This window comes from Protopterus annectens, chromosome 11.part0 (genome assembly GCF_019279795.1).
Source record: "Protopterus annectens isolate FY-2018-M chromosome 11.part0, PAN1.0, whole genome shotgun sequence".
NCBI lineage: Eukaryota > Metazoa > Chordata > Ceratodontiformes > Protopteridae > Protopterus > Protopterus annectens.
In genome coordinates this window covers 1,306,719,785-1,306,747,040 of record NC_056745.1, presented here as the reverse complement: position 1 = coordinate 1,306,747,040, position 27,256 = coordinate 1,306,719,785, and the positions used below count along the sequence as shown (strand labels likewise).

General features: G+C 37.4%; 1 protein-coding gene across 1 annotated transcript in view; it reads left to right on the top strand.

The window, feature by feature from the left end:
- Positions 1-27,256, top strand: part of OPN1SW (opsin 1, short wave sensitive) — a 111,971-nt gene that overhangs the window by 50,266 nt on the left and 34,449 nt on the right. Inside the window, exon 3 of the mRNA XM_044087148.1 lies at positions 15,297-15,462. Coding sequence (XP_043943083.1) covers positions 15,297-15,462 — 166 coding nt within the window. The remainder of the gene's footprint in view (positions 1-15,296; positions 15,463-27,256) is intronic.

The window sequence follows — 27,256 nt, the reverse complement described above, 5'->3', positions numbered from 1 at the left end:
AGTGTTTATCTGCCAGACAGAACACAAATACTAGGCTAAGCAGATTTTTTAAAACAGAAAACAAAATGGAGCAAGTAAAATCGAAAGCAGCTCTATCAGTTTAAGCAACTCCCTGACAAAAAAACAGGTACTAATGGATAGTTTCATGTGGTAGTATTCAAAGTACAGAGCCCTAGTGCACAGCAAATTTGACATTTGGAGGTTCATAGACCAGAAGGAAGAATGGAGGTAATCCAGAAGATAGAACTACAAGAGAAGGGACTTGACCCTTGAAAGGAGAAGCCAGATGTACTTATTACTAAAAGTGAGACTGTTTTGCTGTTCCCTGGTCCTGGAATCAAGAAGAGAATTTCTCTGGTCTCTAGAGTTCCATTGTAGATACTGTTTCTTGCTTGCCAGCTACTCTGCAGAGTTCTGTTTAGAAAGGAACACTGCATCTAAATGTAGAATATTGCTGTAGTGTGAAAAAGCCTGACTGAAAGGTAAATTTATTTATCCAGGACTGAAGACCAGCTTACTTGATAAGAATTGCATTTCTCTTTTGGAGTTCATTTATTTGTCAATAAATATGATTTTAAATGACAAATTTGACTTAAATGACAAATTTGGCTTACATTATTGCTTGGCTGTTGCAAACCACCCTACATACAACATTGCTGTGCTCAGCAGGAACAATGCACCTCTTTTCTATACTGTGGACTTTACTGAAATCTGCCTACTTCCATGAGTTATATTCCCAAGTATTCCCAACCTAGAAACAGTCTGTAGAGTGTGCAAGATATTTCTCATGAAATGTACTGTGTTAAGGAGCTTGTTAATTATTAAGTGTGTAGCTGGCAATATGTGAAACTGAATCTGTGTGCATACTGACTGTGGACATTGAGTACGTCTAGAAAATATGGAGAAAATGTTTGAAAAATTAATAAGATCTAGTGCTACCCTTCAAAAGAAGTACACAATCACTAAGCAGCACCTCATCAGTCTTCAAAAAAAAAAAACAGAAAGACCAACATCTGATAGACCTCTGGTAGCAGATTTCTTCCCTGGGAGCTCAGGATTCCTCTACATCTTTGAAGAAAAAGAAGAAGAAGCAACAACAGTATTTTCCAAGAAAGTGGAAGATATTAAGGATCCATGAAGGATGAAAATACCCACAAACTTTAATCAGTAAGCTGTTTCATCTCTCTACAAAATAATGACTTCATCTGACTCAGTATATCTAAATTTGATTTGCCTGATCATATTTGGTGTTCTAAAGCTTTGTAGCAACTGCTTCATGCTACCAATTGATAATGCAACATATGTTGAGATGTAAATATTTAAGAAATATAGAGGCAAACCTCTTGCATCAACCTACTGTTTGTAAGCATCATACCTCCACAGTAACACAATCATCACAACATACCACTAGGGCCCATAGCATGCTGAAGCTGTAAAGAAATCTGCCAAAACCTCCTAGAACTCACTGTAAAAGATCCCAGTCTCAGCACACACAAGGCAACACCTACTCTGCCTCCACTCATACACGCTGCAGATCCACACAGCTCATCTAAAGTCACTCCAGCTAATTATACCTTAAACTATAAAAATAAAAAATAACTTTTGAAAATGGAAGACAAAGCCATGAAAACTTAATATCTGAAAAACGTTTAATGTTGATAAAGCCGATAAAACTCTGAAAACTGGATAAAGGCAAACATATTTGAGCACTTTCGTTTGTTAATGCTTTAAACTGAACTTCTTCAGAAGTGCAGTAGTAATAAACCATTGGCTTATTACAAAAATAGATTCTCATTACAAAACAGTGACATCATGTCTTATCTGATCCACTTAAGATAGCTTTTAACATTCAGATGACCATTAAGCCCAGAGGGCATGTCAGCTTGGAATCTCACTTGCTATTTAAACCCTCCAACTTTGAGCTGGGAGTTGCAATCGCCATATAGTGCGGTGACTCTCTCTCAAACTAAGAATCTAAAATTCTGACATTGTCGGCTTGGTTTACTGTGTTTCACTAATGCGGTTTTGCAATCCCCTTTTCTTAAAGCTTGACAATGTTCTTTGATTCTGTCACTAAGCTTTTTAGTAGTTTTCCCCACGTAGAAAGCCTCACAATGAGAGCACACATCTAAATAAACTACATTAGTGGAGTTACAATCAAAAGGTCCCCGGAAGCGAATAGTAAAGTTAAGTGACTTCAAAGTGAATTTGTCACCTTTTACTATGTGCTGATAGCAAACACATCTTCCACACTCAATCATGCCCCCACACCCCCCCTAACTATATATAACAACTCCAGGGTCACACAACATTGGGGAGGGGGGAAAATCCCTGTTAAGTGCCTTGAATACTGGTTGTCGACCAAATGAGCTGTCAACCAAATGAATGTTGATCAAATGATCTGTCGATCTTATGAAGTAGACCCCCCCCCACAGCACATTCAATCAAAAAACAGTCACATATACAAACAGTCAAACACCAAAGTAAATGGTTTTTGCAAGGGAGCAAGTCCCCCAGCAATCTCCCAAATGCCCCCTGCTACTTAAGTATACCAACTCCAAGAGTGCATAGCAGCAGGGAAAGGGCATATTCCCTATCTCCTCTGTATCACTATCTTTCACATAATAAAAGCTGGCACTTTCAAAACAAAGCTATTAAAAGCCAAAACAAAATTTACTTAACAGTCAAAGTAAAGATAAATATACCTGAAACACTGCACTACCAGGATAGTAAAATAAAAGAATATAAAATATACCTACAAAGCCCTACAAGAAATCTTAAATGCTACCTACTAAAAGAATACTCATCTCTATAGAGGTGTCAGCAATACAGACCAGCATAACTTGATGTGATCAGTAAAATATTTGAACAGTTCATTATTTAACAGATCAAGGCACAGTTGAAACCATTTGAATTGCTTTATCCATAGTCAGCTGAACTGCACTCATATACCAAGTCAGCAACAGGAAAGCAAACAGTACACCAAATAACTTGTAAGTACTTCTGTTCTTTAATATATTACTCACAGACTTTATCAGATATATATTATGACATTCTGTGGTGGTTTTCTCCATTAAAGTGTCAACATATATGAGTTTACAAGCAGATACCCCATTTAAAGGAGCTTAAAGTATGTCTGAAACTGAACATATATGTGAGTGAAAGGTGTATAAAAAAGAAAGGCCTGTGTAGCCCAACTCAAAAGTCAGGAAAGAATGCAAGACTCTAGAAAACTTAAAACCAACTTAGAGGTCCAGAGCAATGGCTATGGAGAAGGGACCTATTTAAGGACTGAAGGTATAAATATATGAAAACAATAGGTTTATTATTCCAGCTGGAACATTAAAAAACAAACAGAATGAAAAAAAATAATAAGCATCATACACTGGCATTTCAGAATTATATACAATAATATTTTACTCAGTACCTTTTCAATTTTTCACAACTTTCCAACCAGTCAGCCTGTATTTAAAAGTTCATGGATGCAGGCCTCAGGTCTTAACGTCATATCTGCATTGATGTTACGTCATCAGATATATCTCCATGTCTTGCTCTGTGTGGGCTGTTGCCCTGACACCTCTTTAAAGCTTCTGACTTCCTGAGTTTGCTGAAGCAAGTTACGGATGCATCATTAAATTGTCATTACCAGCTCGCTAATACAGAGTGTTGTCCAGCTATCTGTGATATCGCTTCCATAATATATGCCATAATATATAATTTAAGCACAAATACAGACACACACTCACACACACACACACACACACACACACACACACACACACACACACACACACACACACACACACACACACACACACACACACACACACACACACACACACATCAGGAGTATCTATCTATCTATCTATCTATCTATCTATCTATCTATCTATCTATCTATCTATCTATCCATCTACCTATCCATCTATGTGCTTGGGGTGGTTTTTACAAGAAACTTATGAAAAACACCATTTTCTCCTATCGGAAACAGAAGATTTGTGTGGACAAATCAGTCTCCCAGGCTGTGCAGGAAATTGGTCAGTACTGATCAGTGCCCCAGTAAACAAATATAAATAACTAACTAAATAAATAAATAAATAAACAAACATGTTTATGCAGAGACAGAGAAAAGGACTTATAGGTTCATAGGCTGGTACTAGGCTACCGGCCCTAGGGCCTATACAAGCCTAGCCATAACAATTCCCTGGATATTTCTTCTCACAATATTTACTTCCCTGGACCAATTATTCCAATAATGCACTCTGTCTCCATCTTCCCTTTATCATTGACTGCATGCAACCCCTAAATTCCTTTCTTTTTCTGATTTTCAAATGTTAAATGAATAGGAATTCAAAGCAGAATGGCATTTTTAGGAAAATTATAATCCATTTTCTAGGTCAAAGGGAAAAATTTCATTGCCATGTCATAATTTAGAACTACAAATGATCAAAGCCACATAGATGATCATAAACAGTTTGAAAAAGAAAAAAAAAAGAAAGAGAAAAGAAAAAGATCCACTTTTGAAGGGGGATAAGCTCCATTCACTTATATCGCTGTTATTTATTTGCTATTTTTCAGACAGGAAAAATGAGTAGAGTTGAGTGGAAATCAGCTGATTAAATTTTACTTACTTTTCCTGAGTGATAGATAAATAATTTGTCCTTATCTCACTTTGGTTGTTATCTTGAAGTTGCTATTTGTTAGGTGGCTTGGGAGCTTGTCCCCCTGCAGCCCCCTTCCAAAAAATATGCTTTTATTTTTTTTTTCTTTTTCAAGCTACTTATGCTCTTCCATTTGGGTTCCATCATTTGTGGTTCCTCGGTATGACATTCAAGATAATGTTATAAATCGGCCATGAACTACTTGTAAAAATGACAAAAATTATTTAGAGTTATCCAGTATTATTTATTGCAGACATAAAAAGAAACCACAAAAGTAATTGCAAGATTAAGTGAAACATAATCATCATATGCAAATCTAACCTCTAGACACTGGACCCAAACCAGTTTGGTTTTATCAAGGGCAGGTCACGCGTACTCAACCTAGTGGACTTCTTTGAGAAGGTCACCAAAGCAATGGATGAGGGTAAAATGGTTCACACTGTCTACCTTGACCTGGCCAAGGCATTTGATTCAACCCGCCACTAGGGCATTGTTGACAAACTTCAGAGGTTAGGTAAAAACCCTTATGTCACCCGGTGGATAGCCAGCTTGCTTACAGACAGGACACAGGAATTTACACTTGGGATGTCCATCTCTACAAAGAGGCAAGTCACAAGTGGAGTCCTTCAGGGATTGGTCTTGGACCACTCCTTTTTGGCATTTACTTCTCTGAAGTCAAGGCCAACATCAATGACCACTGGCTGATTAAATTTGCAGATGATTGCAAATTAGGAAATTTCACTGAATTGCCCACTGACAAAATGTTCTCCAGGAAGGGTTGACACAGACAAACAACTGGTGCCAGAGCCATGGACTAAAACTAAATGCCAAGAAATGCATAATAATATCCTTTGGGAAGTCATCCACTCTTGGAAGCTATCATATTGATAACACACCCCTAAGAGCTGACTCAGTGATCAGGGTCTTGGGGACACACATAGACAGTAATCTAGCCTTTGACCATCGCATGTATACAGTGGTGAGAAATTGTTTTATGTTGTGCAACTTATAAACAAAGGTATGGCATCTACATCCAAAGAAGTCATTGTTCCACTGTATTCAGCATTCATCAGCAGTATTCATTCATGTCTACCTTGAACAACTGATATAGACAGTAAATATAGGAGTGCTTATGTCACAAAAATAAAAGGCAAAAAGATTGGGACAGTTCAATATTCAAAAGATCAAGGCACATAAAAAAATATTTCCTTATATATAAAAATAAGAACAAAGTGATTTTTCCAGGAGCAAGCCCCCTGGACCTCCCCATATTCCCTGCTTATTATATATATGAACTCTAAGATCACACGACAACGAAGGAAAGGGAAAATCACCCCTAGCTGCACTCTTGTGCAAAAGCACATACCAGCACTAGGAAACATTTAACTAATACCACCTAGAAATATAACCAAAATCATAATTTGATAAAAATCAGCCCTGTAGCACCCCCAGCAATCAAAACAGCATCATACACTTATCACAACCCTGATATATAACATCTTGCAAAAAAAAAAAAAAAAGAAGTTGACAAAATTGGAAATCAACAGTAAATTCCCATCCCATTTCATTTGAAGAAAGTGTAACTCAAAGTAGCAGGAATCCATATATGCAAACTTCTCAAAGAAGTCCACCAGGCTGAGTAGGCACAACCATATTCAGCATTCATCAACCTATCATTGAGTGCAATACCCCATTTGGTATGTACTTAACCAGGCATATCCAACAAGTGGAACATCCACAGAGGTTCCTTACTAAAAGAATCCAGGGCGTAAGTAACATGTCCTTTGCAGATAGCCTCAAGGCCCTATCCATGTATTCAGTCTCCTACAAACTGTTAATAGGAGATCTATGCCTGGCATACAAGGCATTGTCAGGCCCCTCTCTGATGGATCTCCTGCATAACTGCAAAACAAACAACACCAGAATGACCCATGCTAAAGACTTAAACCTTGCCTGTGATGTAAATGTGAACTGCTGGAGAGACAGGTTTGTATCCCACAGACTACCACTTCTCTGAACAGGCTCCCCACACAATTCAAGTGTAACTTGGACAATTGGATGGGCAACAGGAAATTCATCACTGGTTTGGCACCTATGTCTCTAATGGACACAGGCGGCCTGTAAATGGTTAATCTCCCAGACCCCTGCTTGTAAATGTTTCACCTGCCAAGCCCCTGCTTACACTTTTCAAGAGTACTAGAACTTGTCAGAGATTTGGGATGCATGGCTAGGCTTAAAAAAGACATTGTGGTTGTTAACCTATAACACACCTAAGAGCTTTATCTTCATACCAGTAACTGTAAGAAAAGTCATTTATGGATACAGCTGACAATAGACAGCTGTGGTGGGCACTAAAGAAATAAAAATTAAAAACAAAAAAGGTCACTGTTTTTATTCAATAATCTGTTGAGTATATTCAGCAAACTAGAATTTAAATTATCTGGCAGCTGGTTTCCTGGCTCATTTCTGCACCCCCCCGCAAACACACAAACAAGATAGGACCACTGTTGACAACTTCCAGTCTCTGTGCACTTTCATATTTCATAAGGACATTTTAAAAAGTGTGTTCAATAGATCCACTATAGCCTGAAATGTGATCCATCATGCCCTAGACTTTAGCACATCTTTAAGCCTGCAGTTCTGTAACAGCATCATTGGTCTAAAACCATCCATCTGCTCTCCATACCCATCACCTCTGAGCATTTTCCATCTCACCTACTAATAAAAAAAAAAAAAAAACATTACATCTTGCTGATCTAAAATGATCAACCCTATCAGTTTTCTCACGTTTCTCCAGTAAGTGATATCTGATTTAGGTGTCATAATTCTACAGATTTACTGAAAGTCACATTTATCATAATGTTAAGTGTCACACATTTTTCAGATTCAGACCACACCTCCTAATCACCTTACCAGCCTCCATATTTTTTGTTCTACCACTTCCTGCTCTTTCTTTTCAGCCCTCTGAAAGACGTTTGCTTAATTTTTAATGCCAGTCTAACCTCACTTCTGAACCACAACTTTTTCTACCTTTCTATTGCTACATTTTCTTTTCCTTCCTTTTTTCAGTGAAACAAAGATGATTAGTCGTTGGCCTGAAAAGTTGCAGTCCAAGAGAAGAAACCTAATGGTTCTCAAAAGATAGGCAATAAAACAATCTTAAAGAACCATTCAGTGCATGCACTGGAGATATCTGAAATGATAAGAAAGACAAAATAAATAACTGCCAGTCAGAAAAAAGTCTGTTGCCTGCCAGGATAATATAGACAGAAGGCTAATATGCTATCTACCCCATAGAAACAGCAGAAATGGAAGGCAAGGAAAGAAAAGGAATCATGGGACATGTTGACAGATAAGAAAAAGCCAAAGCAAGAGGAGCAGAAAATCAGTAAGAGTCATGTGACAGAAGAAACAAGAAGGTCTATAGATAAAGAAAAGAATGAGAAACTTGAGCAGAACAGAAGAAAAATGTGAATAGGTATTACCCATAACAATGGATTAGTGTTTTAACTTCCAGTACCACTGGTGCTAGGCTCAGTGATCAAAACTCTATAAGTAGAAGAAATTTGTGAGATGAAAAATGAGAAATACAAATGTACCAAGAAAAAAATGAAGTCAAGTGAGTAGGCCACAACAGAGAACAGTATAAACAATGGTGACCCTCATTTGTAGTACAAAAGCAAGGATTCTTTGAGTACAAGTATAAAAAATTAACTCTGAAGGGAGGAGGCAGATAGAGTAGTGAGACACAGATAATAAATAGTAAAAAGACAAACTGTTAAACCACAGGAAATGGCCAGAGATGCTCGAAGGACACCACACAGTTGTGAATGACTACACAATTTAATAGAATTCAAAATAATAAAACATAACTGCTTTCATCTCTTACACAGTAATTGTGAGACTTAATCAAATGATCTGTGAAACAGAAAGAGATTCTGCTTCTTGTTCCTCTAAAAATAAAGACCACAGAGAGACTGTACCTGTGAAACCTTATCCAAGGTTTCAAATGAAAATGTTGGAGAGAAGGAAGGGAGCACAAGAGCTGACTAGAAGAATCGTGACTATGTTGGAAATGGAGCAGACAGGACTTGGAAGATGGAGATGAACAGGATTTAAACCAGTAACTTAATGTGGGTTTATAATGTAATAATTATATTTTTGAAATATGTCCAAAGAAAATATGGAAAGATTGGACTTTTTCAGAATTCATTGGACTTGTGGGGGACATATGCCCTTCTTCATGTCATTAATGTTCAGAAAAGTGCTTTGGGAAGGGGAAGAAGAAGGAGAAAGTTAACTGTAAGTAAATATTTTGTTCTTAAATAGTACTATTTTTGTGGTATGTGGTTTTCTTGAGATGCTATAAAGTAATTTTTTCTCAGTTATTTTAAGTGTAATAGGGATTGTAAACCAGTACTTCTGTTCTTTTTTTTCTTTTCTTTCTCACTTTTTCTATCTTTCCTCTTGCAACATAAAAGAAAAAGCCTGGTTAAAAAAGTGTAACAAGAGATAAATTAATTTGCTTTTTCTCATTCTTGCATAGGGAATGACTGGATTAAGGACCTCAGACTGATTTGATAAGAAGTTTTAAGAGACAGCAAGTACATGAGAAAGAATATTGAATATTATGAGGCTTATTTCTCACAAATACATGTTTGCTTAGTAGCAAGTCTGCAGCTGGTCTTCATGCTTCCATGAAAACAATCTGATAATGAGAAATTGGCTGTCTGTTTCTCATGTCTCCATGGAGATGATCTGATAAAGAGAAGCTGGCTGGAGTCTGGTGGAGTGTGGCTGGCTGAGGAAATGAAAAAGAAAAAAGAAATTGGCTAGGACATAATGTTCCCTGAAAACATTCAGGGGTTTCCCAGCTGGGAGAGGTATAAAGTTAAGACAAAACCAATTACCACTTAGCACTAGCTGCACCATGTGTTTTAGCATACATAACCTTTCTTTTATGTTAACTCAAGTCTGTGAGTGTGGCTGTCAGTTTGGGACTTTTGTTCCTATTAGGACGGTAAAACTTCAATATTTGAATATGAACATAGTTTTGTATGTATTAAGTTAATACATTTTAGGGGGTATTGAGGTTCTGTTTGTTTTTTGTTTGATGGCTTTCCATAAAAAAAAAAACATTTTGTAAGATGTGACATAGGCTCAAATGGATATGACAAGAAACAACTCTATAAAAGTTCAACCTGCCAAACAGTGTATGCATTAACACAAAAGCTGGAACTAGACATTTAACAAAAAAGGTGTTATACATAAAAGGTGGGAATATTAACTTTTTAATGCAATGATGTTTTCTATAATGTCTTTAAATGTCAACAGTCCCACAGTTAAATATAAAAAAAAGACTAGTGAACTATATTAAAAAATGCAGAGTGCAAATAGCTATGTTACACGAGGCACACGTAGAAAGAACTAAACATTATCAATTTGATAATGAAAGGTTTTCAGGATGGTTATTCAGTGGAATACCTGGGACAAAGGAAAAGAGGATTACTTATATTAATTGCAAGATGAACTCCAATAGTGATAGAAGAGGATAAAAAAGATAATAATGGCAGATTTGTAGTGCAAAGGGTCTACTGGCAAGGGATAAGGATTACACTGGCATGTATTTATATTCCACCTAAAACAGCTATAATGGAGCGTAAGAAAATTCTGGGAGAAATAATCAGTCTTCAGCAAGGAATATTACTTATAGGTGGGGACTGGGATGTGATTTGCAGCAGTGAAGATGTGTATGGGGGGCCTAGAAGGGAAAATATAACAAAGGAGGGTAGATTTTTGAATACATTTATGAAAATATTTGGGATGGAAGATGTGAATTCTGTAATAGGAGTTGTGAGTGAATTTACATATTATTCCCCAAGATATAAAAAACTGGGCTAGGCTAGACAAAATTTCCATTTCACAAGAACATGTACATTTAATTGAAGGTCCTGATATGCACCCAATAACTATTTCAGATCATGCGCCAATGTTTGTCTTTTCTGCTTTGGGGTCGCTACAGCGGAACTCCGGTCTGCTAATGATTGGCAGTAGATTTTTATGGTGCCGAGTTACCAGCCTGATGCCCAAACTTCAGCGAAGGCACGCCCATTCACGCATGTCTTTCGGAGGCCACGCGGCCGTGGGGAGGACATGCAGACTCCACACAGAAGGCACTCCCACACACTAGCTGAGAATTGAACCGAAGAACCTCTTGCTGTGAGGCAACAACGCAACCAGATCATGCACCAATAATAACTAAAATAAAAACACAGGGTAATGAAATAAAAATGAGACACTGGTGCTTTCCCACCTGTTGAAAAGAGAGGAATTTAAGGAATGGGTGGTGGAGATTACTAAGAAGCTATTTGAGAGGATAGAAATTTCTTCTGAAAATATAGCTAGAGAGTAAGATAAAATTAAGGTGGAGTTTAAAAATAGGGTTGAAATAAAAGAAAGGCAGCTATGGTTAAGAAGTAACAAGAAGTAATTAGAGAGACTGACAAATGTTAAAGTATTGCAGAATAAGGGGAATCTCATAGAACAAGAAGAGAATCAACTGCAGAACGCTAAGCAGAAAATGAGGGATTACCTCGATATAATGCATGAGTTTAGAAAGATTGCTGTTAAACAACTGTTTTTTTGATAATAACACTAGAGTACAAAAACTTTTAGCACAACAACTCAGGCAACAGAAAGTAGTAAGGGCTGTCACCAAGCTTACGCAGCCTATAATAAGGAAGGTAACAAGAGACCCTGTAGAGGTATTAGAAATATTTTGGAACTTCTATGAACGTCTGGGTAAAGCAGAGAAATGTGGAAATCAAGAAAAGATACAAATGGAAAAGTGTATGTAAGAATTAAATATGCCAAGGCTAGAGAAGTATGATGCTCACTTACTAATGGTTAGGATAGGAGGAGATGAGATAAAAATTGTGATGTATAACTAATCCACAGGAAAATCCCCAGGAATAGATGATATTCCTGTGGAAGTTTGCAAGCTAGGAGGGAAAAAACTGATAAAGATCTGGAAGGTTTTGTTTAACAGTATTTTAAGAGAAGTACCAGCATCCTTGAAGAAAGCAGTGGTAGCTGTAGTACTTTATGAGAAGGGCAATGGAAGCATTTGCATTTCCTGAAATAAATTATAAGGTTGATTAGGAGGATATATGAGGTATCAGATGCTAAAATTAAATGGGCGGGGTCCTTTCTGATAATTTCTGCTTGAATAGAGGAACCAGGCAGGGATGTCCTCTTTCCCTTTGTTATTTGCATTGTATTTAGAACCATTGGCAAAGAAAATAAGGGACTCAGAAATTCAAGGATATAATTGGTATGATAGTCAAGAAAAGCTGGCTCTATTTGCAGATGATATTATTTAATAGCTGAGAAAACTAGAAAGAGACATTACAGTGATGTGGAACATTTTAAGACAGTTTTAAATCTCTGCAAGGATATAAAATGAATGAAGCTAAAACAAAGGCAATAGTGGTAAATTACGTACCCACACGTGAATTGGTTCAGCAATATCCTTATTTATAGGGATGTGATAAAATTAAGTATTTAGGAGTATGCATTAAAAATGATTCTGGTGTGGCAATTAAGGATATGGGGGAAGACACTAAGCAAAAGATAATACAAAAACTGAGAAAATGGAAGCGTTGTTATATGGATATGGATAGTAAGATACAAGCAGTCAAAATGTTTTTAGTCTCGTTAGTCTTAATCACAGGTCAGGCATGTTTTTATCAACCAGAGGAGAAGTTGTGGATACCAATTAATAAAGAGCTGAAGGACTTTATCTGAGAGGAAAAGGTGGCAAGAGTCAAGTGGGATAAGCTGATTCTTCCAGTAGAACAGAGAAGATTGGGATTACCCAATTTAAAGGAGTACTTCAGAGCTACACAGTTAAGGCTCCTATACATAGCACAAGCAGAAAACTAAGTGGAAAGGGATGATGTTGAAATGGGGGGAAACTCAAGAAACAAAGACAGAAATGGATTTTGGATGCAGGCCTTTAAAGGGAATAACAATAATCATACAGATTATTATATCCATAAAGTAGCAGAAAGTATTCTAAGAACTAAGCCAACACAGGAATGGAGAAAGGAGAGTCTGATGATAGGGGTGACTGCAATTAGGCGTATAGACAATAGGCAAGAGGGGACTGAAATTTATTGGAGAAAACTGGCAAAGGAATCAAGGTATAGGGAGCAAATAAATAGAGAGGGAAAGATGCTAGAATGGGAAGATGCCAAGAATTCATTTGGACTGCAGGTTAGAAATTGCCTTCCCTATCAAGGATTGATATCAGAGTATACATTAAGAGAAAGGACGTGGGGCCTGAAATGAAAGACCAGGACTGGTAGAGTTTTTATTAGCATCTAGAACAGAAGTTGCCATTAAAAAAGGAATAATTAATAGAGCGTATAAAATATTGCATGATAACTATAAGAATCAATCAGAGAAGGTTAGAAAGGATTGGGAAGAGAGACTGGATAAGCAATTCACAAAGAAACAATGTGAGGATATATGTATGTCTCCCAAATATGCAACAAAATCTTGAAGATTTAGGATTTTTGCTTGGAAATGTTTACATATTTTTATATGTCAAGTAGACTCCAGAGAATTTTTCCTGAGGTAGATAGTAAATGTTGGAGGTGTGACAGGGAAGAAAGAGATAATTGGGAACATATTTTATGGGAGTGAAGTGAGTTGGCAGACTTTAAGGATTCCCTGTGGGATGCACTGTCAGAGATGAAGGGTGGGCAGATTGGTGTGACAAGGGGGGTGATTTGTCTGAGCTATGATACAGAATCAGAATTATCTAGACATGGTAAGGTATTGTTGTCTCTAATTATGGTGGCTGCCAAAAAAGCAATTACTAGAAAATGGAAATCAAAATTTAGCCCAACTATATCAGAAGTAGTAAATATAGTAAGAGAGATAAAACAACTGGAAGTGAGATCTTTAGAAAAAGGTAGGAGCAAACTACATAGGAAAAATGGGAATTGTGGGAAAAATACATACAGGGGACAAATGAGGTTTAAAAGAAGGCAGGACTGAAATGAGCTATGTAATATTTGACTGAAAATGCTTGGGTAGATTGTAAGTGATGTATAATGTTTGCAACTGGGAGTGTGTCGGTATGGTTTGTGATATAAAATGCTTGCAACTAGAATTGCGTCTGTGTTGTTTATTTTCATTTATATAAATGTATGATTGCTTATGTCGTAAGTGATGGTTTAATAACGCTGTTTAAAAAAGGGACAGGAATTGAATAATTTATGTAATGTTGCTTAGGTTATATGATATATAGCAATATATGAGAAGCATAATGCTTGTTAATTTTAACTTGTTAATATAGTTTAATTACTTTTATATAAACGTAAATGTGCCTATGTCACAAGTGATAATTCAATAAAGAGGTTTAAAAAGAAGAAGACTGCAGCAAGCCAGCATAAAAAGGGCATATATACTGAAAAAGGGGACCAGAAAAGTAGCACTGACTGAAAAATAAATGTATATAAAATCATAAAGAACCTTCTGCAAATATCAAGCAGTTGCATGATTACTGCACTAAATAAATGCAAAGCCTATGCAACACACAATTGTAGTTGATGAAGTGCTGCAGTCTTTGATCCTGTGCATATGTATTACTTCCGTAAAGAAACATATTTAAAGATCAAACTGCAAGAAGCACAGAAAAGCAGTGGTGAAGTGCTTTCCATGATTACGTATGGAGCCTCAGGATAAAGAGGTCGGCTGGTTCTGCCACTGCACAGGGTATTAGTGAGCCATATATGGATATGTGTGGTCATTCTAAAGAGGGGTACCAAGGTGAATATTGGTTGTTCACATTAGGTAACGCATAGCAGAAGCCAAAACAAATGACTTGTAAGGTGAGACAAGATGTTCAGTCTGAAACAGACAGCAGAAATATGATGGAGACGCCTTAAGCTATTTCAGACAGAACAGATAGTATTAGACTACAGCAGTGAGGTTGTAAACTTGTAGTCATCAAAAATAACAGCTAACTACATTATAATAATATAAGATAATATTTGAGAAATGTTTGGAAGTAGGCATTCACCAAAAGTGTAGTCCTTACTTGAAATGGATTTCCTAGTTAACAGAATAAGATAGCATTAAACTTCAGGACTGCATGGAATTGTGCAGTAAATCAGTACTAAGACACAGAACTGTGGCTGAAATTAAAAATGTACATTCAGTGAAAATGCAGGGAAGGAAGAAATAAATGCTGGATGCTTAACCACCAACTATCAAAGACCATTTGATTAAGACTGACAGACCAAGTGACACCGCAGCCCAAACTGAAGTGTTACAGCTCCTGTGTTCCCCTTGCATAGTTGAACTTTCCTTATTATTGTACCTAATTCTGAGTTTATCAAATCTGTGTGGACACTGAAGTTTGTTTTGATTGAAAAATCAATCTTGACTGAATGGACTTTGACTAATCATTTGGTGAGCAAATGACTGATTCCCAGAACAAATTTACAGCTTGAGTGAACCATCTGTTACTTATTTGCCTGTAGATTTTCTTTATGTATGATTAAATTATTATTTTTTTTGTAAAAAAGCGCATGACACTTAACATTGCATGTTGTATTTCAGGTACATTCCTGAAGGGTTACAGTGCTCGTGTGGGCCTGATTGGTACACTGTTGGGACCAAATACAAGAGTGAATACTATACTTGGTTCCTTTTCATTTTCTGTTTCATCATACCTCTCTTCATCATATGCTTCTCATACTCTCAGCTTCTTGGAGCTCTTAGAGCGGTAAGTTGTAACCTATTATAATGCAAAACATGGTTCATATTTCTCTATTTCGTTGCACAAAGTGTTATACAACTGAAGTATTCTGACTTGTGACTCAATTACTAATGCTATCTAAAAAGAGTTTGGTGGGGATTCTGGAGAACAACAGCTGCAGTTTACAAATGAAGTGTAAGTATATCTTGCTGTTTTATTGTCCCAAAGCAACTAATATACTTGTTTATTTGTTTCATCTATTTGCTGTTTAGATTTAATGACTCGTATAGCAAAAGGAAAAAAGGCTGACACATTCCAAGATTTCTGCCACCATAGCTAGACACATCCTAGAAAATGAACCTTATTACAAAAACTGGACTGGCTCACTAATTTATTCAAAGATTATGAACTATAGAGATAATATTATGTATGCCTGTCTCTAGTTTTATTTTTGTACTAGCTGTAGAAATGTTCTCTACTCTCACATGTAATCTTCTCTGGTCAAACCTCCAAGCAATTGTTCTTTTTCAGATGTGCTTACTTGTTCAGTAAAGTTAACACACACACACACACACACACACACACACACACACGCACACGCACACACACACACACACACACACACACACACCTACCAGGCACAAGACAGTCATGTGATGGATAATATGCACGTGGCTGAATGTACACTCATCAAAGGTGGTCTCTGCTCAATTTGCTATTATTTTGAGGTGCAGCAATATTTGAGTTGATTGTATCAAGTCTGGAGGCACAGGGTTAAAGTCTTATACATATAGGTTGGGATGAATTGACCCCACTAAAAACAAACAAACAAAAAAAAAACTATGCCTTTGAAAACGCAGGTCTACTAGTCTCTGCTGCATTGTTTGGGCCAAAATTTATGTTCATGCCTTGAAGCAGATTGGTCAATCTCTTCTGTATAGTTAAGACCTAGGTTTGTGTGTGTCTTTCGGCTTTTCCCGGTTAGGGGTCGCCACAGCGGAACTCTGGTCTGCTAATGATTGGCAGTAGATTTTTACGTACTGGTTTGCCGGGCCCAACGCACAACCTTCAACGAAGGAACACCCATTCACGCATGTCGCCACACAGAAGACGGTCTAACTGAGAATCGAATGGGCAATGTCTAACTGTGAGGCGACAATGCTACCGTAGCACCACCACTGCAGTATATAGTTAAGACCTAGGTGAAACTGAAAATTTCATCTCTGTTTCTTGTTATACTGGATTGTATGGGACCAACATGCAAATGTCAAATATGAGAAGTAACCATCTAAGGAACTCACTATAAATCAAGGCCTGATTACAACTAATGGTAACATCTGGACACCATACTATAAATCCAAATCTAACAAAGAATAATCCCCAAAAGTTTTGTAAAATCATTACTCTTGCTCTTAACAAATGCCATTCTGTAACTCTTTCACCTGATGAGCATATGATAATTATTTTGTCCATTTCTTTCAAGAGTCAGTATGACAACTCTCTAGTAACTGTCATTTACTTTAACTCCTCGCTGCTACATCCCATCAGTGTGCTATCTTTATCTTTCACAAAATAACCACTATTCAAATATTTAAACTCCTATGCAAATTAAAATTAAGATCAGCTTCTCGAGACAAATGACTTTAGTTTATAAAGTTGTCAGCTTAATCCGTAACTGATTTGTTTATAATACTCATGAATCTATTGAAGAGGGCAAGGTCCCATCTATCTGGTAGAACTCCGCAATTTGTCTTCTTCATAAAAATGGTTCATCTACTTCACTAGTAATAACTACTGACTATTCTTTGATCTCTGCTCTCAAAAATCATTGAGAAATGCATGTTTTATGCTGCTTTGACAACTTTCTCTTTACCAATCTGATCTCACTAACTTATTTTCTTATAAAAGCCATCAGTCTCTAACATATCAAGCATTTTATGTTTGTACCCATCTGCATCCAAGATCACTATTGGCCCACCTTTGTCTTTGATGTGTTATTAGTAGTTGAGAATAGTAGAGAAATATACACCAAACAGTATAAAAAAGTTTGTCATGTTAATCATCTTCTGTCTAAGAACAGTATGCATCCACCACATATTTTTAAAAATGTGGTTAAAAAACAAGTTTATAGAGCCTCTAAGCTAAATATGCATGATGACGATTTTTATAAACGAACTGAAGTAGTTAGAAATTATTTGAAGGCCAGAGGGCACACTGAATCATTCTTGGATAATAATATTCAGCAGGTTGTAAAATTAAGACAGTCTAATGCTAAACATTACTTTTCTGAGAACAGGAAAGAATGTCTATACAATAAGGAAAGTGTCACTAAACTGAGAGTACCTTTAAAATATTCTACAAATGTAGGCATGTATATGGATATTGTAAGGAAATACTGGGGAATTCTAACCAGTGATAAACAGGTTAAGGAGATGATAGATGTGGAACCAAAATTTTTATTTAAGAATAATTTGTCCCTGAAAAGGAGACTATGTTATCGTAAACAAAGAGTTGGTACTAGACCATGTGGACGTTGTTCATTCTGCAAATTTATAGATACATGTGCACAATTTACACATCCCTACTATCACAGAATATATAATTTTCGTTTGTATGCTACCTGTGAAACTAAACATGTGGTTTATTTAGCACATTGTTTAAAATATAAAAGTTTTATGTAGGGAAAACTGATAGGTGCTTAAAAGATAGAATCAGGTAGCATCTTTACCCTATTAATAAGAAAGACAAGTTAGGTGCTTTAGCTAAATGTGAATGAAACTGATTCTAAACATACATTTAAGTTTTTAGTTATTAGTAGGGCATCTGAGAATATTAGGGGTGGTGACATACGAAATGTCACAGAAAACTTAGAAGCAGAATGGATAGTAAGGTTGAGAGCCAATGCTGATTTTAGAATGAATGAATATGTTCCCCTCAAGCCTCTATTAAAGAAAAGACATTTTACTAGATGAAAATATGTGCAATAGGTATATATAGTAAATAATTATACATATTATGTGGAGTATGCATTGCAATGTTTTATATATTTTTTTTTACATAAGACTTAAGTACTGTATTTAAATGTGTAGTAAAATATAGGCAGGTAGATGTATAATATCTATGCTTTGAATATTTTAACATGAGTGTAGCTTTAAGGTGATGTCACTAAATCACTTCAGGTATTTCTGTATATGTATTTAAACCATTCTTGTTTGAACAGTTGTTAGCATCTGAAGAAGTGGGATTCATTCTTACGAAAGCGCTTGTGCTTCCTTTTTGTGGATTAAAACTGTGTTTTTAAACTGGAAACTACAGTCTCTTCATTGGGTCCTTTTGGTTTTTATCTTGCTAATAAAACCTCTCTTCCTTTGACCTAGCCCTTATTGCTTTTACATGATTTTCTAATTATCTTAAATATAAAATTCTCTCTGTTAAATGGAATAACATCCCGTTTTTCATCTTCTCTCAGAGTTTATGTCCTTGCCCCCTCTTACTCTATCTTTGTGAATGTTATAATATCTCACTGCAATAGAGTCATGTTGGTCCAGCATGCATATGACTCAGTCATCTAACTGCCCATCAATAATACATCTGAAGGTTCATGACATTTACAGATTTTTAGGCAGCTTTTACCCCCTCCATACTGACCATGAAGTCTCCCCTAATTGGACTTGAACTCATTTCTTTCTCTATAGTTGGGAAGTTTCTGTTATATAGGAGGCAAGTGCTGTCTGGGGGGAGGTGGCATCATTTAGGCATTCATTAGTTTTGGTTATGTTCTTGCCAGCACCTCTGCTATTAGAACATCTGTTATGGCCATATCCTTACCTCCTGTATGGGTGGGGAGGAACAAGTGAACCATGTCACTCTGTGGTTCAAAATGAATTCACCATGTGACTAAGTGCTTCTGTATGCCCATTATAAGGGTCATCACTCATCAGGGCTTTATCCCTTTGCACCACCAGACCTGTCTCTTAACATTCATGATGTTCAGTCATGACTAACCTACACCTAGGTATGAAAAAGAAAAACAAAATCCTTGTTATTAATAAAAACATCCATATAACTAACAGTATTAAGTCTTATGGAATGTAGCACATACCTCTCAACTTCTCAGTGCAAGAAATCTGAACAAATGCAGAAATAATGGGGGGACAAAGGCCCCAAAACAGGGACAGATTTTAAATATTGCTCCTATAAATTTAGAAAATTGCTAGAATGACATTATATATTTTCAGAATGATATGAAGTCTGAAACTCATATTTTTGGTATTATTTAGTGACTTTTTTCCTCAATGATTTGAAAGAAAACCAAAGATTTCAAAAGAAAGAGGCAAAAATCTGGACAGTTGAGAGCTATGATAGCATAATGCTGCTCTTCTTTGATTGTCACCAAGGCCCTGAATGAGGGAAAGTCAGTACATATAGCTTACCTTGACTTGGCCAAGGCCTTTGACAAAATCCCCCACTTGGGCATAATCGAAAAGCTAACACAACTGGATGTAAACCCCTATCTGATCAGGTAGATGGCCAACTGGCTCACTGACAGGACCCTCAAAGTCAAAATAGGCACCTCCACCTCTGATAGCAGACCTGGCAGTAGTGGAGTTCCCCATGGATCTGTCCTGGGACCCCCTGCTGTTTGGCATCTATTTCTCAGAGGTCCAGGCAAAGACAAAGGGGCTGTGGCTGACCAGGTTTGCAGATGACTGTAAGTTGGGTGCTGTCATTTACTCCCCAAATGATGTTAACATACTGCAAGAGGGTCTCACAGCAACTAATGACTGGTGCCAAAGTCATGGCCTCAAGCTAAATGCAAAAGAAAAAATGTATCATGATACCATTCGGCGAAAACATGACCCCTATTGATTGCCACATCAATGGGAACTCCCTAAGCACACAACCTGTGGTGAGAGACCTGGGACCTCAGGTTGATAGCAACCTCACATTCGACCATCATGTGGTGGCAGTGGTCAGAAAAGCCTTTTACTTGGTTCATCTCATAAGTAAAGGGATTGCATCTAGAAAAAAAGGAGGTTATTACCTTTCTGTACTTCTCCCTCATTACACCAATAATTGAGTATAACATCCCGTTTGGGATGTGCCTCTCCAAACATCTGCACCAACTGGAAAGGCCACTGAAATACCTCACAAAGAGAATCCATGGCCTGCAACACCTGTCTTATGCAGACAGGTTCAAATCACTATCACTCTACTCGACATCGTACAGATTGCTCAGGGGTGATCTCTGTCTTGCCTACAAGTCAATCTCGGACCCTGCCCTAGTAGAGATGCTCCGTATCTGTAAGTCTAAGTCCTCATGCACTACCTGCTCAAAAGGCCTGAATCTAATATGCAACATCAACAAAACCTGCTGGAGAGACAGGTTTGTCTCCCAGAGGGTGCCCTGTCTCTGGAATAGACTTCCCATACATGTCAAACAGAGGACCTTATTGAGCCTCTTCAAGCGCAACCTTGATGAGTGGATGGGAAACAAATTTGTCCCAGGGGTTCCACCGCTGTCCCTCATTGACAGGGGTGACAGGCGCTGACTGAGGTTTCTTTTAGGGGATAAACTGCTGGCTAGACTTGGAAGGGCCCCAGGGCCATTAGCCTATTAACCTCCTATGATCCTATGAAGTACATAAAACATTGAAACATTGAAACATGATGAATTGTGTGCTAGGGTAAGAAAGTGCATAACGTTTGCATACATTGTCATTATGGAGGTGCACAGATCAAACTTCAGTCCACTAGGGATTCCTTAGGTCTCATTTCAGAAGAAAATCTGTTCCATAATGCAGAACCCTTCACCTATGGCAGTGTTAAAAGTGGACGGATCTCCCAAGGCAGATGGTGTCATACTAGGAGTCTCAGACAAAATATGTCTACTCTTTAAAGTGAAGTAATCTTCTTACATGAGGGACAGTCTTTTAGAATTTTATATGCCAGGATGACTTGAGTAGATTGATATCTTGGTGACAAGGACCCGCTTAAGCTATTGCAGCTACTGAGATGGTGTGAGGTCAAGTGCAAGTCAGTCGGATTTGCTGCTGAATTCCAGCACCATCATCAAATAGTATCAGCTATTGCATAATTTAGTTCAGCTCGTCCTCCTCACATTTAATATCGGTACTAAATCAGAATTCACTTCTGTGATGGGTATTACACGCATTTAATGGCAAATCATGTAATAACCTCCCATTTGACCTAAAGCATGCCTTAAGTACAAATACCCTCAAATAACCGCCTCAACAAGAAATGTGCTTGCAACTGTGGAGTTTCCCTTGTAAATGAGTAAACAAATTCATGTCAAATGCCTTCTGTAATGTATTTTAATAATATTTATTCCACTGATCAGATAATCAGTAATCATTTTCTGCTCTGTCTTTGCAATGCATGCATTCTCACAGGTAATCATAATACCTATAAATTCTGTTTTGCATTATGCTACAGCATAAAAGTTAATTTCATGTTACTGCAGCTTTTCTCCAAGGGACTCCTTTGAAAAAACTGGGGAATGCTCAGTTAGATATTCCCAGTGAAAATGAAAACAATGAATTAAATGCTTAAAAATAGCTTCTTGGTGTAATGGATAGAGTAAACAAAAATTAATAGTAGGTACAGAAACCTACACTATTCACAGAAAGAACACAAATGTGCAGTCTGCACGAAAGCATAGAGATTCACTGCTTTTCAGTTTTTAATACAGGTCTCGTCTCCTTAGAATATGTAATACTGCAGTGCTATAGAGAACTCTGACAGAAAGGCAATTATACCAAAGTATTGTAATTCTTGCATGCACTAGACATATTTATAATCAGGTTCTCTGGGATTTATACTTCAAATCTTTTTTTTTTTTTTTTTTGCTTCAGTGCTTTGCACTTCAGGACTATCAACAAGATTAATACCATTGTTATTTGTTGTCCAACAGCAAGGCAGAGGGAGAGGGGAAAAACCAGAGAGAGAGAGAAAGGGTTGATTCTTTTTTCGTTGATCCAGTTAAGTTATTAAGACATAACCTACTGTCCATAAGCCAGTTATGGTGAATGTCATTTAGGAGGTAGTATTTGCAGTGAGACTTTTAGCTTACAGCTAAGATATTTTCAAGCACCTTGTTTAACAAACAAATAAGGCTGATTAGCTAGTAATTAGATGGCTTATTCTTTTAAGCTTCCTCTTGGATGGAGACTACATCTGTCCTTCTCCATTCCTCTGGCACAACACTCTGGGGCTAGTAATAAGGCATTTAGAGAAGCAGCTTAAATGTGCTTAGTTTGACAAACTCTATGAGCAACTAATATTTCAGAGAGAAAATAGTGCAACTTTATGTAATTAGAATATAGCAAATATGTTGCAGCATAGTTCACAAATATGTGAAGAAGGGGTCAGAGCTTTTAGGTTAGCTCTGCGTTTAAATTAAGGAAGAATTGAAGGAGAAAGTTGTGTAAACAAACAAATCAAATGATAGAAGTAATGTCTCTATTTTACTCTGAGTCACTTCAAGAATTGCATAGAAATTTGTGTACTTTATAATAAAGTCATGCATTTGACAAAGTACATTTTTTATAGAAATACAGCAACCTAAAACAAGAGGTGAATGTTGCTGTATCTTTCGGCTTTTCCCGGTTAGGGGTCACCAAAGCAGAACTCCGTTCCGCTAATGATTGGCAGCAGATTTTTACGTACAGAGTTGCCAGCCCTGACGTACAACCTTCAATGAAGGTACACCCATTCATGCATGTCTCCACACAGAAGACGCTTTAGCTGAGAATCGAACAGGACAACATCTTGCTGTGAGGTGACAACGCTACCGCAGCACCACCACCGCAGTTAAAACAAGAGGTGAATACCAACATGCAAATAACGACTTTCGGAGAAGTGAAAGTAGTAATATCAGATATTTAAAAAATTCAAATATGGAATACCATCAGAAATTTAAAGGTGGAATACCATTACAATTTTACATGACTTTCTACTTATGCCAAAGTGAATAAAAACATATAAGTAAACATTATACCAGCTCTTTCCATTAGGCAGCAACTACTGTGCTAAAAGCTGAAATGCCTTCCTCTTAACATAGTATCTTAAGACATATCCTGCTATTAAATAATATCAAGACTTACACTTTATATTTTACTAATAGGTTAAAGCATTAGGTTACGGTGATAATGAAGAATGACAAAAATGAATTTGTATACGCAAGAATATTATTGAATAGCATCTGACAACTAATAGCAGAAACTTTCTGAAAATCCAGATAAATAACATGGGAACTATGCATGGGTAGAGATGGCTATTAACAAAAAATATTTTGATCGACTTAACTGCAGATACAGTGGACATAAAAAGTTTACACATCCCTGTTAAAATGCCAGGTTTTTGTGATATAAAAAAATGAGACCACAATAAATCATTTCAAAACTTTTTCCACCTTTAATGTGACCTATAACCTGTACAATTCAATTGAAAAACAAACAAATCTGTTAGGGGAAAAAAAAATTTTAAAAATAAAAAACGTACAATAAGCTGGTTGCATAAGTGTGCACACCCTTAAACTAATACTTTGTTGAAGTACCTTTTGATACTCTTGATTCTTCTAGTCAACTCTCATGCTCCCTTCTTTCTCTCCAACATTTTCCATTGAAATACTGGAAAAGGTTTCAGAGGTGCAGTCTCTCTGTGGTCTTTATTACCAGAGGAACAAGAAGCCGAATCTCCTGTTTCACAGCTCAGTTTTTGTTGGACAAACTTTTGTATTTCCTCCTTAGCATGTGCTTCACCAAAAATGATTTTGTCCCTCCATGGAAGAATACCTCGAAGACAGCTGGATACAGCAGTTTGAATCTCACACCTGCGTCTAGACCTTCTTTGAATAGAGGAATGTATTAATTAATTTATTAATGAATTTAGTAGCAATTGCTCTATTGTACACTGTTACCATATATCTGTAGATTTCTGTCTGTATCTCTTTAATAGTGTTAACTGGTGACAGTGGGTTTGTAGAATCTAGTTATTGCATTATTGGGCATTTACCTTACATGACTGCTTTATGGCATGACTTCTATGTCAAATACTTTAGCAGCCTCGTGGATGTGAAGTATAGCTCATTGTTTTTTTATTTAATTTTAAGTTCAGTCGCTGTGAGACTGACAATTGTTATAACTGCTTAACCTGGCTTGTACAATTTCAAGAGTTATTCTAGCTGCAATTAATGTTAAAGTATAGCACTTCTGTTTAGCTATGTGCTCATATCTCAGTTACCGGGATCATTTCAACTACAAAATGGCACAAGTTTATTACTTGAACTACAGTAGACATTTTTATTGTCATAGTTGCTTTACACTAAGACATCATGATTAATAGTTTACCATTATTATGTGAAAGTGTTATAGTGGAAGTAAGTCACTGAACTTTTCTCTCACATTTTTGGTGCTCTAATCTGTAAAGTTGATAACATATGTATGTATTTGTTTATTTATTTATTTTCATATTTTGTCTCAACTAACTCTTCTCTAGCTGTTATCAGTAGTTGATTACAGTACCTCTGTTATTTTTGTTTTTCCCTAGCTTTTATACTCAACACACACTCTCCCCTCCGCCTGTGCTCTACTGCATAGCCAGTTTAAACTAAATGTATGTTCTAAGCTCATATCACAAATTAGTCGTACTTTGTCTACTGTACAGGATACCTGCATACCATTGACTCAGGCAATTATAACTTCATCAGCCTAACTAGCCTGATCTGTAAGGCCATGGGATGCATTATCATGGACCTTATAAACAAGGACATTGGCAACCTCCAAACACTAGACCCCACACAGTTTGGTTTTGTCAGAGGGAGATCATGCCTGTAAAACTTGTTCAACTTCTTCAAAACAGTCACCAAAGCCATGGACGAGGGAAAGACGGTGCACACCACCTACCTTGACCTAACCAAAGCCTTTGACACTATTCCCCACTCGGGCATAATAGATAAACTCTCCCAGCTAGGCATCAACCCGTATGTTACCAGATGGGTAGCTAACTGGCTCACTGATAGAACCCACTTGGTCAAAGTAGGGGAAGCCACCTCTAGTAGTAGACCCGTAACGAGTGGTGTACGCCAAGAATTGATCTTGGGGCCTCTACTGTCTGGGATATACTTTTCTGAGGTGCAAGCCAAAACCAGTGGTCTGTGGCTGACCAAGTTTGCAGATGACTGCAAGCTGGGTGCTGTCGTAAATTCCCCTAATGATGTGAACATCCTCCAACAGGGCCTTACCCAAACTAATGACTGGTGACAGAAGCATGGCCTCAAACTGAGTCCCAAGAAATGCATCACTATCTCCTTTGGGGAAAATGGCATCCCCACTAATTATCACATTAATAACAATGTACTAAGCACGCAATCAGTCATAAGGGACTTGGGCAGCCAGGTTGATGGTAACCCTCACTTTTGACCACCATGTTGCCTCCGTTGTACGGAAGGCTTTCTACATGGCCCACCCCATAAATAAGGATATTTCATCTAGGAACAAGGAGGTCATAGCATCCCTGTACTCCTCCCTTATCAGACCCATTATCGAGTACAATGCCCCCTTCGGCATGTACCCTGCCAAGCACATGCAGCAGTTGGAGAGACCACAGAGGTCCCTGAACAGGAAAATCTAGGGTCTCAAACACCTATCCTATACAGATAGATTAAGAGCCCTGTCCCTCTACTCACTTTCATGCAGACTGCTCAAAGGTGACCTGTGTCTGACATACAAGGCCATCTCAGACCCAGCCTTGATGGAGTTGCTGCACATCCGTAAGACAAATTCCACTCGAGCAACTTGCATGCAAGATCTTAACCTGGTCTGTGACATTAATAGAACTTGTTGGCAGGATAGATTTGCGTCCCAAAGACTCCCCCATTTGTGGAATAGGCTCCCTCTCCATGTCAATCAGAGTACCTCTCTAGCCCTCTTTAACAGGAACCTGGACGACTGGATGGGAAACAGCAAATACACCCCTGGGATCCCACCTGTGTCCTTGCTGGACAGGGGAAACAGGTGCTGACTTTGAAGGAACATGGGCAAAGTTCTTAGCTAGGCTTATAAGGGCCTCGGGGCCAATTGCCTAGTATCATCCTATGAACCTATAAGGCAGATGACTGTGTGTGTTGAACAAATGACTGATTTCTTAGCTTGTGTCTAAAATACTGTGATTATGTGTAGCAAGGGTTTCGTGTCCGTACCTTTACAGCTTGTATTAGTCAGAACACTATGTAGAGACAAATGCAAAAAAAGTGTTATCGATATTTTAAGGGTGGGGGGATCTGGTATGTGTGTCTAAATGCAATCTGGGTGGGGAACAAGGTTCAGATTCCTTCAGCAGTCAAGAAAGAAATACTAAAGTATGTACTTCGCTGTTTCATTTTCATAATAGGAATTGCAATATATAATGTGGTGTGTCTGTGTGTGTATTTCTACTTACTTGAGAGAAAACCTGCTATTTAATATACCTAATTTTACTTGTCCTTGCTTAGACTGCAGTAATGTTATAATTTCCTGTACATTTATAAAACACATCTGCCTAGCATTATTTTTGGTGTCTTCCAAAATATAAATAACTGCAAATAACCAATTTGTGTCAAACTCCCCCAGCACATTTTTCTGCATATCAAAAAACTGTATGCTTTTTCTCTCTTGCATACAGGTAACGGATCTATTTTAAATGATCAAAGAACTACTACACTGAACCACACATCATCAAGACAAAAGGATCAAATAATTTAAACATGGGACGTGAACTTTGTCAAATCTGAACTAGTTGGCCAGCATCTCAGACATCATTG